General features: G+C 44.5%; 1 protein-coding gene across 1 annotated transcript in view; it reads left to right on the forward strand.

Moving 5' to 3' along the window:
- The window catches only part of DNAH9 (dynein axonemal heavy chain 9), a 312,417-nt gene that overhangs the window by 151,991 nt on the left and 142,401 nt on the right, over positions 1 to 18,025 (forward strand). The window contains exons 39-42 of the mRNA XM_040630049.1: positions 8,411 to 8,576; positions 10,199 to 10,301; positions 10,858 to 11,097; positions 17,711 to 17,872. Coding sequence (XP_040485983.1) covers positions 8,411 to 8,576; positions 10,199 to 10,301; positions 10,858 to 11,097; positions 17,711 to 17,872 — 671 coding nt within the window. The remainder of the gene's footprint in view (positions 1 to 8,410; positions 8,577 to 10,198; positions 10,302 to 10,857; positions 11,098 to 17,710; positions 17,873 to 18,025) is intronic.

The raw sequence follows: 18,025 nt of genomic DNA on the forward strand, positions 1-18,025 counted from the left end.
GTTGAGCATCTGACTCTTGATCTCAGCTCACATCTTGATCTCGGCTCCGGTCTTGATCTCATGGTTGTGAGTTCAAGCCCCGCCTTGGGCTCGGCACTGGGTCGGTAGCCTACTTTAAAAAAAAAAAAAAAAAAAGACAAACTGAGGGTTGGTGGAGGGAGGCGGGTGTGGGATGGGCTAGATGGGTGGTGGGTATTAAGGAGGGCACTTGTTGTGATGAGCCCTGGAGGTTGTATGTAAGTGACGAATCACTGAATTCTACTCCTGAAACTGTCACTGCACTCCGTTGACTAATTAGAACTTAAATAAAAATTTGGAGAAAAAAAAAGATAAATAATAATGTTTACACACACACACACACACGCACTAACACACACACACACACATTCACTCATATATCTGTGCTTAAACATACTTAGGCTATCTCCAGAAGGACATACAATAAACTGATAACAACTGATAACAGCAGGTGCCCCTGGCAGGGGGAACTAGATACTAAGAGGGAGAATTCCTTAAACTTTTTAAAAATTATGAAATATTTCAAGCATGCAGAAAAGTCCAAAAAATAATATAACAGATGCCCATGTACCCACCACCCAGATTTCACAGATGTTAAAATGTTGTCATTTTGCAGTGAGTCTTAGCATTGCAAAGACAGCCAGCACACCACCCCCATCCTCCTTCCTGCCCCACTTTCAGTACTAAAGTTGATGTGTATCATTCCACACTTAGACCTTTTTTTAAGTTTTTAAATTCCAGTTAACACAGGTGTGATATTAGTTTCATGTATACAATAGAGTGATTCAGCACTTCCACTCACCACCCGGGGGCTCATCACAAGTGCCCGCCTTAATCCCCGTCACCAGTGCACCCATCCCCACTCCCACCCCCCCTCCGGTGACCATCAGTTTGTTTTCTATAGTTAAGAGTCTGTTTCTTTACTTCTCTTTTTCCCCTGTTGCTTCTTTGTTTTTTTCTTAAATTCCACATATGAATGAAATCATAGGGTCTTTGTCTTTCTCTGATTGACTTATTTCACTTAGCATTTCGCTGTCTGGCTCCGTCCACATCGTTGCAAATGGTAAGATTTCATTCTTTTTTATGGCTGAGTAATATTTCATTGTATATACACCACATCTTTTTGATCCGTTCATCGGTTGATGGACACTTGGGCTGCTTCCATAGTTTGTCTATTGTAGATAATGCTGCTAAAAACATTGGGGTGCGTGTATCCCTTTGCAAACCGGTATTTTTGTATCCTTTGGGTAAATACCTCGTCATGCAATTTGCTGAATCTTGGGTAGTTCTGTTTTCGAGGAACCTCCATGCTCTTCTCCACAGTGGCTGCACCAGTTTTTCATTCCCATCAGCAGTGCGTGAGGGTTCCTTTTTCTCCTCATCCTTACCAATACCTGTTGTTTCTTACATTGTTGATTTTAGTCATTCTGATCGGTGTGAAGTGATAGCTCATTGTGGTTTTGATTTGCATTTCCCTGATGATCAGCGATGCTGAGCAAAGTGAATGAAAGACCCAAATGTGAGACCTGAAACCATAAGAATCCTAGAGGAGAACACAGATAGTAACCTCTTTGACATCAGCTGAAGCAACTTCTTTCTAGATATGTCTCCTACGGCAAGGAAAACAAAGGCAAAAATAAACTACTGGGACTACATCAAAACAAAAAGCTTCTGCACAGAGAAGGAAATAATCAACAAAACTAAAAGGCAACCTATGGAATGAGAAGATATTTGCAAATGATAGCTGATAAAGTGTTAGTATCCAAAATATATAAAAAATTTATACAACTCAACACCCAAAAAACAAATAATCCAATTAAAAAGTGGGCAGAAGACATGACTAGACATTTTTCCAAAGACATCCAGATGGCTAACAGACACATGAAAAGATGAAAATTTACACTTTTAGTACATACATGTACTCATAAAATACACAATGTTGTGTCACAGTTACATTTTAAATATGTATCATACTGTGACTTCCTTTAGCAACTTTTTAAATCATTGTCTATTTCGATACATGTAGATCTATTTCATTGGTATTCACTGCTGCACAGGATTCCATTGTGTGACTAAATCACAGCCTATTTATCCATTTTCCCACTAAAGGCAGCAGATTTTTTTGACATTTTCCCTTTCAAAAAAAAGCATCAAGTTATAATTGACATACAACACATGGCACATATTAAAGTTTACAGTTTGGTAAGTTCTGAAATATTTGCACACCCCTGATACCATCACTACAGTTGAAATAATGAGCATATCCATCACCTCTGAAAGTGCCTCCCCCCCCCCTTACCCTTCCACCGTGCCCATGCCTAGGCAACCACTGACCTATTTCTGTCACAGTAGGTTAGTTTGCATGTTCTAGAATTGTCTATAATGGAATTACAATCTGCACTCTTTTTTTCTCTGGCTTTTTTCACTCAGCGTGATTTTGAGATTTGCCCATATTGTTGAGCGTATCAACAGTTCGTTCTTTTTCTCAAATAGCAAGATAAAGTATGTAAAACACTCGGAACGAGTCCTCGCGTGCAATAAGGTCTTAGTAAATGGAAGCTATTATTATAATAATATCAAATCCTTCTTGAATTTAAGGATCTATAAATACTATGCAATAATTTCGAAGCCCTACTACCAGAACAAAAGGAACCCAAGCAAAAGAGGTGGTTTGGGGGGTTTAAGCTCAACTATACTAAAGGACATAAAGGACATGCTCTATGTAATGTTTATACTGTGCCAAACTTTGGGCTAAGGGTCTTACCCGTTTGGTTCATTTAGCCCTCCCTGTTCAACAAGAGAATGTCAGTAATGCCTTTGCCTGCATGCAGCAGAAAATCTGACAGTAATGACATAAAGAGATTTTTTTCATGCAACAAGAAGTCTTGAAGTAGGCAGTTGCTAATGCTAAATGAATGGCTCAATGGTATCAATGCTGTAGTATCTATGCTCTTGGCTGCTCCCTCAGAGTGGCAGAATGGCTGCTGCTCCAGCCATCACATCTGCATTCCAAATGGAAAAAAGAAAAAGATGAAGGGGAGAGTTAGTGCCCATGTCAGGCAGACGGCTCTCCAGGATCCCCTATGATTTGGAACATGGCCACCCCAGCTTGAAAGTGACTAAAGAGAAGGAACTTGGAAATGGTATCCCTCACAGATCCGATAGTCTCTGTGTTTGCGAGATGAGAAAAATGAGGCTTACAGGTGTTAAGTGACTTCCCTGAAAGTCGCACAATGAGTTAATAGCCAAGCTGTCTTATTTCGAGCTATAGCCGCCTTCTGCTTTGATAAGACTGTAAGTCATGCTTCTCGCTTTCCATAATAGAATGCCAACTTTGCTTCTGTTCATCTGATATCTACAGCACATGGATATCTTTCCCTTTGAGAGTAAATAAAATAGGCCCTTCGGGTAGCCATCGAAACATCAGATTTCTATTGACTTCCCTCCAACAGCTGCCCAAAGCGCAGATTTAGAATGCTGACACCTCACGCTGAGAGAGGCAGGGACCCACGCACATCCCCGTCCCCCCAGCTCCTGCAGCCCCCACAAACCCACCGCATTGCTTTCATTCCTTTCCTGCGTTACCATTTAATGATCCACCATGGGCTTTGTTGAGGTTTAGGATGATAAAAGATCATTTTAAGTTACTTTTGTATCTCCTATGAAACCCCAGTTGAAGATCATGCCCAAATATTCTTTTGTAAGCATCCCTAATACGTGCCTTTTAGAATTTAGTGGCTGGAAAATTTTTGTTCATACGAAACGAGAGGCGGATTTGTTCCAGTAATCCAGGGTGACGTGCTTGCTGTAATTAAACACAGATTTAGTTCTGAGATTTCAGGTAGGACAGCGTGCAATACATTTTTATTTGACTGTAATAACGGTGTCCTCCTAGGTGATGGGTCCAAATTTGTTTCTTTCCTGTATTATTTTGGAATCCCTGTTTAGTCTTTTAATTGGCCTGTTTTATGTCTGTTGCAATACTTGCAGCCTCTTCTCATTCTTTTAGAAAATATAAGTGATTTTTAAAACCAAAGGAATTTGCAATGACCCATAGGCAGGGTGGTCTAGAAAGAGAAAAAGGAGAAGCAAAGAAACGGACAGCGTCATCAACGGGCTTATATTTGCAACATAAAGAGAGAAGGATAAAGATGACACTCTTCACAATTCAGAATTCTCTTCCCATCCTCCTGTGATTTAAATTATTGAACAAATATTTGAGTGCTTAATTGCACTAATCAGATAGGAGCTCGGGCATCTCAATCTTTGTGTAATACGAATCTCCGTAACCTATTCACTAAAAGTCAGAGGTTGGACGGGACCAGAAAAGATCTGATCAGACTCTCGACCTCACAGGAGCCTCCTCACACTTACGTCATCATAGCTAAGCAGCTCTTGTCCCCCCCGCCTTGCTCTCTTTCAAAAAGGAGATGACACGGAATGAAATCATGAAAGATTTGTCACCTCGCGGGCAGGACATTCTGCTCAGGATGAGCAAAGGTAGCTTCAGAGTATAAAGAAATGGAATACAATTTACGTTTCAGACAACAGAGAAGCCATCCCATAAATTTTGGTACCTCCAAATTATGGAGCACAGTGCAGCAATTAAAATCATGTTGTAGGAGGATATGTTATTATATAATGATGTTTATGACACGTGGGTTGCATATATATATATCCGTATATATATGTATCCGTATATATATATGAGCAGAATATGGAGTATGATTCTGATTTTGTAAAGGAAAAATTGAACAGAATGAATAGACTGGGATAAAATGCACCAAAATATTGAAACTAATGGCTCCTGAGAGGTGATCAAATCCCCGATAATTTTCACTTTCATCATTATGATTTTTTGTGCTTTTTAACCTTTATATCATGAATATGTATTCTTTTTACAATCATGCAGAGCACGTTACATTTGGAAAGAATAAACGCAAAGCCCTTCCAATAATAATGGAAATGTCTTAACACATGAAAAAAACTAGATAACGTGGGAGGAAAAGAGTTCCAAGAAGAGGAAAAACGAAGTCAGACATTATTAACTGCTAATGATCTCTGTCAAAAATGTGGTCAGGCAGTGAGTTCACCAAGCTGGGGCGTTGTCAAGGGCAGAAGCCGTGTCGTGAGAGTATTCGAGTGGTTCAGAGTCCCGACTACTCCAGGTGACCAGGGTTAGAGTCCTGGCTTGGCCACTCAGCAGCTACAGGACGTGGGATAGAGCCCCTGATATTCTCTAAGCCTCGGTTTTCTCATTTGTTAAAAGATTTTTATACATGGTAGGGCTGCTCTGAGGGGTCAGTGATAACACGGACCCCATACAGAACCGGGTCTTCAGTGATGTGCACGAATGCATGGACACCCTGCTCTGAGTTCAGAGACCAGAGAAATCTATGGGACAGGAATCACCAGGACAGCTCTGGACAGGGACTGGGGTGTGAGGGCTTCCAAGGACTCACTGCCTGAGTCATATGAGAGAGGCACTGGGATCAGTATCTACAGACCTGGATCCTAATTCTGGCAAGGCAGGCAACCTGCCTTAGCCTTCGTTTTCTTAGTTACAAAATAGCAATAACGTATCTTTCTTTGCCATTCATGGGGTTTGTCGTAAAGTTCATTCATTGGTGTCTTAAATGTCTTTCGAACACCCTGCTGTGTGTGAGCTAATGTTCTAGGTGCTGAGGTTAGGACGGTGAGAAAAGCAGAGAAAGATTCCTGTCCCCATGGAGTTTATAGTGCAGAGGGGTTAAGATAATATGTAAGATAAATAAGTTGGGTATAGAGCATTTTAAGTGAAGTTTTAACGAAGCAGGCACAGGGAATTGGGGGTGAGGGTTAACTTTGGCCCTTGTGCAGGGCAGGGCTCACTGAGAAATGGCATTTGAGCAGATAAATGCCTGATGGAAACGAGGGAACAGGCTGGGCTGGCCTTTGGGAGAAAGGACTGCAAGGCAGGAGCATCAGCCAGAGCAAAGGCCCTGTGGCCACGAATGTAGCAGAGCAGGACGGCTGGAGCTGAAAGAGTGGACAGGGGAGCATCAGAGAGAAAAACAGAGACACAAGGTTTGTGGATGTAACCAGACTGGCTTTTGCCCCAGGCGAGATGGGATGTCCTGGGTGAGTTTTAAGCAGGAGACTGGCATGATCCGATTCACATCTTGCAAGGGGACTTCTGTCTGCTGTTTTGAGAGTACTACGTAGTGAAGGGATCCAGGGCGAAAGCAGGGAGGCCGTTTGGGAGGATGTCATAGCAAGCAGGTGAGAGCCGATGGGCAAAGGGTGGTCCCAGTGGAGACAGTGAAATGAGAACAGATGGGAACCCACTTTGACATTGAAATTGCTCCTCAAACGCGCGGTGGTGTTGAAATATTGCAGAAGGAACCGTGTGAATAAAAGCAGAGGGCAGCTAGCGTAGGATATGGCCACCGGCTGGATGCAAGGCCGGTCCACGTGGAGAAGTTGGGTAACATGGATCAGATAGGGGTGCCTGGGGTTAAACGTCCAGCTCTTGACCTCGGCTCAGGTCATGGTCTCAGGGTCGTGAGACCAAGCCCTGCATCAGGCTCTGCGCTCAGCGGGGAGTCTGCTTGAGATTCCGTCTCTCCCTCCCTGCCTCTCCTCCAACCCTTGCTCGCTCGCTCACGCTCTCTAAATCAATCAATCAATCTTAAAAAAAAGATGGAGCGGATGAACTCCAGGCCCAGGTATGGGCTTGACTGTCAGGACTTGTTTACGACAATGCGGAACCCAGGAGTATGCGGGGACGATCGCAGTTCTTTCTACTTCTCACCAACATGTTTGCTAACACTGAGACCCACCTCTGTTCCTCCACTTCTGTCTGGAAGCAGTCACTTAACTCCCCCGCCATCCGAGATGTGACATGGAGCAGAGCTTGACCACGCAAGGATCAAAAACATGTATGCCTTTCCTGAGGGAGTCCTCCCTCCCTGGAGGACTCGACATCATCCTTTTGGGATGACCTTCCAAGCCCACTCCTTGCTAACTGACATGCTTTTCTCCTCAACAAGCCTTTAGAACCGTAAAGAGCTTAATCAACCCAAATTATAGGGGTCTGCCTCATTCCAGGGGTTGATCTGAGTATCACTCCTCTGGGGGGAGGAGAAACAAGTCTTCCTAAGAGGAGATTTTCCTACTAGAAGGACTGTTCTCAAAAACATGTCCTTGGCAGCCCATTAATTATATTTCATTTTGACAGATCTCATATATAGTTGTTATATCTTTAGGGGGAAAAAGGTGTTGGGTGATTAATTGGTTGATAGGGTATGTTAATTGGATGCTAATTAAATTTAAATCTAATTCATATTTGAAACACTTAATTTAACTCAGGACCAGAAAATTAGAATATTCAAGCTTCTTGAAGGAACTCGTCTTCTATCTGTCACCTCCAAATGTCTATTGACACTTTCTCCTTGTTTACAAACTTGTTTTGCAAGAGAAGGAATCAGAGGGTTCTTAGAATTTCCAGCTGTAATAAGAAGTGTCAGTTCTCGCAATACATATTTAATTGCTTTATTGGGGGGGGAGTACATAGATCTCCGCTTCATTACTTAAGGTTGTTCTCAACAAGTCCCATCAGGCTAGGCAACAGCGCTGTGTGAAGGGACGATTCCAGAAGGGAGTCTGTAATGAAGACTCCAGAAAGGTACTGAGATGCTCTGCAAGGAGCCTGAAATAACATGAAGGAGCGGAGGAGCCCTTCATGGTGCTGGAAGCTTCTGGGAAATTCTCTGAGGGTGTTGTTCACCCCAGGGGTGAACTCTCTGAGACCTCGGCTGACAAACTATCCAATAGCACCCGTCTTATCCCCCAGGCGTGGAAGGGGCCTCCACCCACCCCGATGTGGGAGCCACAGCCTTCATGCTCCTGCGCTGTCTGACCCAGAGGGGGCAGGTCTCCCCAGGATCCGTTTATTTGTAGATTTCCTTGAGGGTAGAGTCCCAGGCCTCGAGACTGTGCCGGTCTCTTCTGTTTCTACTCTATAAGCCAAGACAACTGGGGACCACAAGTAAGAGAGACGGAGCCTGGGCTCTGAAATTTGACCGCTCCAGATCTGTATCTTGGCTTCACTTTAGAAAAGTGCCTTTGCTCTTCTGAGCCTCAGTGTCCTCACCTGTAAAATGGGATGATAATACTGATCTTGCACGGATGTTGCACAGATTCACTGAGATCGTCCGCATTTGTAAGGACCTGACACAGGGCACGTTGTAAGGTGTTGAACGCCGGGTCGATGCAGTCACTCTCGCTAGCACCTGATGCCCAGCGTCACTGCTGGTCCCGTAGAATGTCCTGGATCTGGTGGTAACTGCTGCTGTTTGCAAGTGAGTGTACACTGAACCTCCCTCCTTCACTAACTGGCTCATCTCCTTAGCTGTCCTAGAAAAGCCTCTAGAAAAGAAGGCTGGCCGAAATTATGGCCCCCCAGGCAACAAGAAGCTTATCTATTTCATCGATGACATGAACATGCCGGAGGTGGATGCCTACGGGACCGTGCAGCCCCACACCCTCATCCGGCAGCATCTGGACTATGGCCACTGGTAAGAGCACATGTGCAAAGGGCCTGGGGCCCACGGGGCGGTGGAGGGAGGGGGAGGCCTAAGGCAGGGCTGAAGGCTATTTCGCTGGAGACACACACCACCGTTGAGTGCTGGTACCACATTCCTCACAGGGTTCTGTTTCCTGGGCAGCTCTTTCAGACAGAGGCATTAATGCCTAAGTGGAAGTTTGGTCAGAGAAGATGCTGTGCTCTCCTCTAAGTGGGGGGGAACCCACCTTTTTCTTCCACATTCATCTCCAAAGTTGCCTTCTCCAAACCCCCAGAGCAGAATTAACCGCTCCTGTCCCCCACTGTGGTCCGGTAGCACTGAGCAGGTCCTAGAGCGGTAACAGCTCACGCGCTGTGGAGTGCCCAGATGTCTACAGGCCTTACCAGCCTTTGTCTCTTTCAGAACGACTCACAGGGTCTGCCACTGTCTCTTGAAACAGCGTAATGGTTCATGGCAAAAGGTCTGAACTTGTCAGGAAAAAAAAGAAAAGTCCGGGATGGGAGAGACCACTGTGGCTCACCTTTCCTACCCCACATTGAATGAGCTGCTGAGAGAGTGGTCAGTGCGAAGAGGGGGCTCAGGGAGAATGATGGTTGTGATGGTGACCTGAGCTGCCTTTCAGTCATGGCTCACGTCTTTGTGGGATTCCTGCCGTATGCTGCCATCCGCAGTGTGCCCGCCAGCATCTGGACGGCACACGAGTGTTACGTCAGACTCATGGTCACATGCCTTAGATGGGCAGTAGAAGCTCCCTGGAAATCCTGCCCTGTTGCCTTGGCATGTTTGCATTTCCAGCCTCAGCAATGGCTATTTCCTACCTTCTGTCCGTCCGCAAGCTTCCTACCCCACCTCCGCTGGTGACCATGGGCGCCATCTTTGTTTCTTGCTTCCATGTCTATAACTTGCTTCCCCCTGTGTCCCTTTCTCCCCCGTCCTGACACACCTTCCCTGAAGCTGAACCATCACCAGCTTCTTGCTTCTACTCTCTACCCCCTCCTGTGTTAACTGCCTCTCATCTCCTGGATATTTCCTTCTCCTCAATATTGAGACTCATCTCAATTTCCTCTGTTGTGTTCAGAAACATCATTTTGTAATTATTGGCCTGTTGTCTCTCCCTACATAGCCAAATTGCTCTATTTCCACTTCCCCATCCCAGCTCACCCGACTGGCTGGTTTCTGTTTCTTCCACTTTACTGACCTGTTGTTCTTGTTCAATCCCTAACTCTGTCTTTATGTAAGACCTAACAGACCCATTGGGTTAGGTCACTGTCTTTCTTCTTCTCTCTATAGCTGGACATGGTTGACTGCTCTCTCCTTTTAGAAATACTAACTTCCTTTGCCTCCTGGGGTGCCACACACCCTGGATTTCCCCCCGCCCCTTAGTCCATCTTTATGGCTTCTTTCTCCTACACTACTTCCATAGATGTTAGGCCCCTCAGGATTGGGGCCTAGGCTTTTGGCTTTTTCGACCTCTACCAATGGATCTAGACTTTTTTTTTTTTTTTTAACCGCCCAAACACATGAATGAAAGGGCACATCCCACCTCACCTTGACAAGACACTCACCTGCTTGGACCCTCACCCGACTCTCACTGTGGTTTCTGCCTGTCCCAGGTATGATCGGAGCAAGCTGTCCCTGAAGGAGATCAGGAATGTCCAGTACGTTTCCTGTATGAACCCCACCGCAGGCAGCTTCACCATCAACCCACGGCTTCAGGTATGGGAGGAGCTGTGGTACCCGAATCCTGGATGAATTCTACCTTACCAGAGCGGATATCACCCAGTGACAAGTAGTCATTGGCCCTTCCCCCGTCCAGCCTCTGAAAGTGACAAACCATACAGGATGCTGATTTGCATTTCTAGGGGGGAAAAGATACTCCTAGACCCAGAGTCGTGAAGCTTTTCGAGCTGGAAGGGGTCATGGGGTCCGTCTGTTTCGCTCATTCTTCAGAGTAGGAAAACTTCAGAGAGACGAACGGTTCTCCTAAGGTCATGTGCGTCTTCACTGTCAAATACTGGTTTGAATTCTATTGCTCTGACGTCAAGTTCCGTTCTCTTCCGACCACCTGCTGACATCTTCGACTAAAGGCCCAAAGCCCATTACTCCTCCAGACATTTAGATTCAACCAAAGTTAGGTTCAGTGTGAGAAATGTGACCAGAATCTAGAATCCAAAGCCCTTCTAAGAATTCCTCATTATTTTACCCAAATCCCCAAAAGGCGATTTTGACTCGAACTCTTGACTCTATCTCACATGCCTGTTCCCCTGGGCAGCGCCATTTCAGCGTGTTCGTCCTCTCCTTCCCGGGAGCAGACGCCCTGGCCTCCATCTACGGCACCATCTTGACTCAGCACCTAACACTCGGACGCTTCCCAGCGGCCCTGCAGAAATCCAGCCCCCAGCTCATCAATCTGGCCCTGACCTTCCACCAGAAAGTCGCCACCACGTTCCTACCCACAGCGATCAAATTCCACTACGTTTTCAACCTCAGAGACTTTGCCAACATTTTCCAGGTGAGTCCATCTGCTCGGAGACACCCCAGAAGGCTTAGTGATGATCCAGTCCCTTCCTCTCCTAGTAAAATAATAGTTAATGCCGAACTCTTAGACAAAGGCACAGTTCATATGGACTCATGAGCATAATAAGCAGGTAATTAGGGTGCCGTGGGATCTGTGAGGAAGGACGTCAACCACATAGAGTCCTGTTTGCCAGTGATGTCATTCCTCAGGACGCGTTTCTGGGTTGGTTCCTTTGGGTGGAAGGCTCAGCATCTTGAAGAATATGTTATGTAATGATTCCAGCATCCCTTGGAAGGAATGCAGAGAAAACTATTTTGCAGGTCCTGCTGGTGTACCCATTGTTCTTGGGATCAAAAAGAATGTCCCGAGTCACGGCAGGATAGTGCCGCTTCCTGAAAAAAGCCATGTCGTAATATTCTTAAGATACCATCTGCCAGCCCCTGGGAGGCCTCGGTTTTAAAATTCCAGGTTCCGTTCCAGGCCACAGCCATTTGAGACTCTTTCCAGCTGCTCCTCTGAATAGTGATGGCCTGTCTCTGCCCGTTGCTTTCCATTGCTTGACCCTTCGTTGCCGAAACGTCCAGAGGGCAATGTGGCAAAGCGCAGCCCCCTCTTCCTCTTGGTCAGGCACGCCATCCTCGCGGGGGGGGGGGGGGTCCACAACTTTCCAGTCCTGGACAGGAATCTGTAGAAACAGCTTTTCAGAGAGACTCCTCCCCCAGAGAGCCCTGAGCAAGGATAGAGGGAAGGATGCCTTTTACACCCAGCAGAGGCCACTCCTGGAAGGAAATGTCAGTCAGTGTGTGTTCAGGGAGTGAGGCAGGACCCGCCATGACGAGCACATGTGTTTGGAATTCGTTACCTGTGCAGGTAGGATTCTGGAGAATGTCAGACTAGCGAGGTCCAGACCCTGAGGACACGGGGCCTGAATGGGCCAGCCAGGACTTTGGGTTGTAAAGAGCAGAAATCCCCCAAACATTAGTTCAGAGATCTAACCACTGTGTTCCAGAACGGCCGAAACTAACGGTGGAGACACCAAGCCCCCTGTGAGGGCAAGTCTTGGAGAACACACCTAAGCTGGCTACGGACAGCCCTCCAGGGGCCTGTACCTCTGAAACGTGAACTCTGCTAGAAACGAGGAGAAACAGAGATGCCTCCCTCCCCCGCCCCCAGGGATTCCATAGATTTTCCTGAGAGCACACAGCCAGCCGGTGAAGGAACTAGAACAAGAATCCGGGTCTTTGGATTCCTGGTCAGGCCCTCCATCCTTCACACCATTCTGTCCTCATCTGTGCTTCTGACGAGGAGAACGAGCATGAGGTAGTTGAGGCAGCAAGAAGGACTCTGCTCCAAGCCTTGTAAGCGTGAGGCCGGGACAATAGCAAAGTTCGTGTGTGCCCACTCTCATCTCTCATCTTTTGAGTGTCACCTGAGAAAGACCTCTGTTATCACACACCCTCTCTCTGAAATCTCCGGGGGGGGGGGGGTGTCACCTCCCTTCAGCTCTGCCCTATGAGCAATGTGAATTTGCTTCAGTGATGTTAACTTCCTTTTTTGCATTTGGGAAATGACAATGGAAGGAATGCAGAGAAAACTATTTTGATCCCAGAAACAATGGGTACACCAGCAGGGCCTGCAAAATAGTTTTCTCTGCATTCCTTCCATTGTCATTTCCCAAATGCAAAAAACGAAGATAACATCACTGAAGCAAATTCACATTGCTCATAGGGCAGAGCTGAAGGGAGGAGGGCATTAAGTCTCTTTTACCAGAAGCATACAGCTCCTGCCCGGACAGACACCTTGTCACCCAGACGCCCTGAAAGGTGCACTGATGACAACCCTTTGGGATGCGCATTATTATCCCAATTTAAGAGAGGCTTGGGGAAGTTACCAGCTAGATGACAGCATGAATGGTCATCAAGGCGGGAAAGTACAGACAGTGTCCGCGGAATGAATAGCAAGCATCTGGCCCCATGGGAGTAGAGGGTAAGGTGGAGGGGGTCGCTGAGAGATGAGATTGCAAAGATCATTTGAGGCCAGAGTGGGCCGTCATAGAAAGTCTGACATGGGTCTCTAACAATAGCCAGCATTGACCAAGCACGCTCCTAGGCCTTGTACGTCTTTTAGCTAACCATCTCATCCTCAAAACGATCATGTAAGGTAAAATACTGGTTATTTCCAACTTGGAAAGGACAGCACTGTGCCGCAGACACATCGAGGACCTTGTGCACGACTGGGTAGGCAGCAGCGCTGCCATCCAAAGCTAGGATGTTCACTGTACCGTCCCAGTAAGCTGGGGTGGCAAAGGCTCTCTGAGGAAGGGGCGGCTCTACTCCAGCCTCGTGCTTGTTTTTAGCCTTTTTAACTGAAGTATAATTAGTTTCAGGGGTACAACACAGTGATTCGGCATTCGTGTACGTCACAAAATGCTCACGGCCATATTCCAGCCTTGTCTCAGTGGCAGTGTCGTGCCAATGCTCTCGTGCAATGTCAAGGAAGAGCCAGGGAGGGGAGGTATTGGCACGGTGGGGTGGGGGGTTCTCTTGGTCCTTCCTGGCCCGTGCCTTTGCCTGACTCAGGCAGGCTCAGTGGCAACCCCCTGGGCTCTCTGCAGCTTGCCAGCTGTCAGCCACCTGCCACGAGGGTGGGTAGGAAAATGGATCTCTCCCTGGAGTACGTGCCTGCCTGTAACCACACAGCGCCCCCCACTCCCCTCCTCCAGAGGGGAGTTTCAGGCTCAGAGCTTGACTGCAACCTTGCCTGCCTGCCTCCCTGCCTCCTGGTCTGAAGGCCTGATGGAAGCATGAGGGGGTGGTTAAATGCCTGCTAGAAGACAGACATTGCCTAGAGAACACGCCGCTTTCCTCCCTCCAGCTTGACCCAAGCCTCAGTAATTCAGACCTCCTCTGCGCTTCCCTCAGTCCTGATCAGGACACAATCTGATGGAGCTCCAAGTAGCAGAAATCATTAACTGCTCCCATCTCAACGTGACTCATAACTAAGGTGGTGAGGAGTCTATGCTTGGCATGCTCACATCAACTCAGCTCTTAACTGCCGGGCATCCTGAGCATTTGGCTTTCCCGGGGTTATAAGCTCCAAATGATAGCACACCTCACTGTGAAAGACAGTCCAAGAAGTCGGGCTTCCTGGTCGGTGCTTCTTCCTGCCCTCTGCATCTTGTCCCTGGCTGATACCTGGGAGAGTGGAGAAGGAGGGAGGCTGAGACATGGGTGTGGGTGGGGCCGAAGGAACCTAATAGAATGTCTTTCTTTTGCAAAAATAAACTTTTATCCGAGTATAATGTACAGGTAGGAAAGCACATGAGTCATAAGCTCACAGCTTGTAAAGTCATCACAGCTACATAACCATGACAAACAGACCATTCCCACATTCCTAAAGCTCTTCCTTTTTCCTCCCTTCCATTTGGTTTTTCTTTCCCTCCCAGAGGTAAACACTGTCTGGTCTTACACTCTAAGTTCTTTTGGCCTATTTTTGGATGTTATCAAAATAGAATCCTATGACAAATATTATTTTGTAACTTTGTTCAGTGTTATGTTTATACTTACACATACAATCATGTTATTGGTAAAAAAAAAAATACTAGTGATAATTTCTTACTTTCCAATCCTTTATTATTATAATTTCTTTTTCTTGTCTTATTGTGCTGGCTACAACTGCCAGTATGATACTGAAGAGAAGTTGTGAGAGTGGCTTCTTGTTGCATTCCTAATTTTAGAGGGAAGAGCTTGTAATAGTTGACCATTAAGTGTGATGCTTATTATAAGTTTTTGGGGATGCTCTTTGCCAGATTAAGAAAATTCCTTCCTGTTTATAGTCTCCTAAGAGTTTTAACCATGAATATATGTTGAAACTTAACACCTGATTTTTCTGTAGCTCTCGAAATAATTATATTGATTTTTTTCTCATTGTTTCTGGAAATGTGATAAATTACATTGATTATTTTTGAATTTTACATCACCCTTGCATTCCTATCACCAACCCAACTTAACTGCTACATGTTGAGCCTTTTATATTTTGCTGGATTGCATTTGCTATATATTAATATACTTTTTGCACTTCTGTTAATAAGATTATCCTGTAATTTTCCTTTCCTCACAAAATGCATTGGGAAATGGTCCTTCTTTTTCTACTCTCTGGAAGCTTTTGTAAAACATTGTACTGAGCCTTCCTTAAACGTCTGAAGAATTTACTGCCGAAACCATCTGGAGTATTTTTGTGGAAGATCAAGTTATGAGTTCAGTTTCTTTTGAACACATTAGACAATTCAGATTTTCTATTTCTTCATGTGTCAGTTGTGGCAAAATATCGATGTTCTCAATTTCTAATTTATTGACATACAAGCATTTATAATATCCTATGATTATCTTTTAGATACCTGTTGTATCTGACATTATGTCCTCTTCCTTATACTGGATATTGGTTATTTGTGCCTTTTCTGATTTTCTCTTTTTCTATCAGCCTTACTAAGGAGTTATTATCAATCGTGCTAATCTTTTCAAAGAAACTGAAAGGTATACCAATATTATAGGCTTTTTTTGCTTTGTTTGATAGCTCTCTTTGATATCCACATTTATATCATTAGTAATTGCTCTTTTCTTTATAATCTCTTTACACTTTTAGGTTTGGGGTTCTCCTTTTCTAACTTCTTGACATGGCTACTTGTGCCATCAATCATCAGCCTTTCAGCTCTTATATAAAACATTCATTTTAAAGCTATGAATTTAGCACTAATTATGCCATACACTGTATCATGCAAACTTTTATATGTTGTATTCTTATTATCATTCACTTCATAATATTTCTTAATTTCCCCTATGATTTCTCTAACCCATGGGATATTTGGAAGTATTGCTTTATTTTTAAAATGGTTTGTGATTCACTCATGCTCCTAGTGTATAACCATTTGAGGGGTTCCCTTGGGGTTTTTCACCATGACCCCTTTGTGATAATCCCTGAACTTCAGTTTTCATCCTTCCTACCCCTTGAGATAAGTTTGCTCAGCATCTTAACCTGTCACTGGTCTCTCTGTCTTTTCCATTTCTGAACCCATAAGCCATATGTCCAAAGGAATTGGCAAATGTCCAAAGGAAAAAGAAATAGTGACAGATTTTGGGTTCACCTTTCTTCTTTTTCTTCTCTCTAGTAATTCAGCCGTTTGAGTCCTCACTGCCTTGGTTACTCCCTAATGCCTCCGAAAAGATGAACCTTTAAAGATAATTTTCATATCTTTTGGAGTTGACTTCAGTAGACTGGGTTGTAATCGGGTATTCTGCCACTACCAAAAGCAGAAATCCTGATGGAGGTTCTTGCTATGTTATAGTAATTGAAGGATTCAGTATTAGTCCATTCATTCTTTCAATGGAGCACTCATTGAGAATCTAGTAGATGTCAGGTGCCATGCTAGATGCCAATAATACAATGACAAAAGATAAGCCACACCCAAAATGAAGTCTTTCAATTTCCCTGCCTTTGAGACACTCATCATGACCTGGAAGCAAACCTATACAAAGAAGAATGATTTTAGAAACAAATAGATGTATATATAAAGGGTTAAGTAGGGCACATCAGAGGGAATGCTGTTGGGCAGAAAGGGAGATGTCATGGAAGACTTCAAGAAAGAGATAACACTTGAATTGGATCTTGAAATATGAGCATAGCAAGAAAAGCAAAGGGCGTGAAGGCACAGAAAGTATGCAGCATCAGAATATAATTTTAATTTGGTGAAACTGAAATCTAGATTTTATGGGAAGTGGGGGTAAAAGTGATCTGAGGAACTGGACTGGTAGTCCTATTATGACAGAACTGTATGCCATGTTCATGAGTCAGAGCATATTCTCTTGCTGAGGACAAATAATTAAATGGCCCCTTTACCTCTATGATAAGAAAGAAAGCAATGGGGGAAAACACAGGTCTAGATGAGTTTGAAGTTACAGGACCTGTTGAGGTCATTGAGAGACTCTAATCATGGTGGTCTCCATTTTTCAATGAAAAAGAAGACTAAGATATCGACTAATAGTAACAGAGGGAGGTGAGGTGGCAGAGAAATTATAAAAGAATAGTAAATATTTGGAATAATCCCTGTGACGTATGGAAGAAGAACCTACAAGAGATAAAGAAATGGATTGCTGACCTGCAAAGGTTCGTTATAGTCATTCCAGCCCTTTGTCATCATCCTGATTTTACATAAGCATTTGTCCCCTAGACTGGTTTTCAAGTTGGCACTTAGGGAATTGAAATATAGCAGAGAAGCTACCTCTCTCTTCACTGTGGTTATTTGGAATGTAATGGTCAAAATTTCAGGCTCTAAGGTCAGGTGGACCAAGGTTCAAATCCTTGTGGTTTTGTACTCAGACCACGTACTATATATATGACCTTGGGCATACTTCCTGTCTTTCTGAATCCCGATATCTGCGTTATAAAAAAGGGATATAGCGAAAGTTATTTTGTAGGACTGTCATGGTGGTTAAATGAGTTTTGTCTGGCGAAACTTCCAGTCCAGTACCTGTCACATAACTGGTTCCATAAATTGTAGCTGTTGTACTTTTAAACTGTTGTTCACATGATATTTTCTCTATTCTCTTTAAAGGGCATTCTCTTCTCCTCAGTGGAATGTGTAAAATCCACACAGGACCTACTAAAGCTCTATCTCCATGAATCAAATCGGGTTTATCGGGATAAGATGGTGGAAGAAAAGGACTTTGATCTTTATGACAAAATCCAGACAGAAGTGGTCAAGAAAATTTTTGATGTGAGTATTGTCCGGCAAAATTTTTTTTTACATTTGAAAAATAATAATTATGCAGATAATCACCCAAATGATAAAATCTAGCTCATACATTGGGGAAAAAAAACAGAGATTAGATTATTTTGCTGAGTTGAAAAATGCTAGGATAGCAAAAGG

This window comes from Ursus maritimus, unplaced genomic scaffold (genome assembly GCF_017311325.1).
Source record: "Ursus maritimus isolate PB19 unplaced genomic scaffold, ASM1731132v1 scaffold_14, whole genome shotgun sequence".
NCBI classification, from domain to species: Eukaryota; Metazoa; Chordata; class Mammalia; order Carnivora; family Ursidae; genus Ursus; species Ursus maritimus.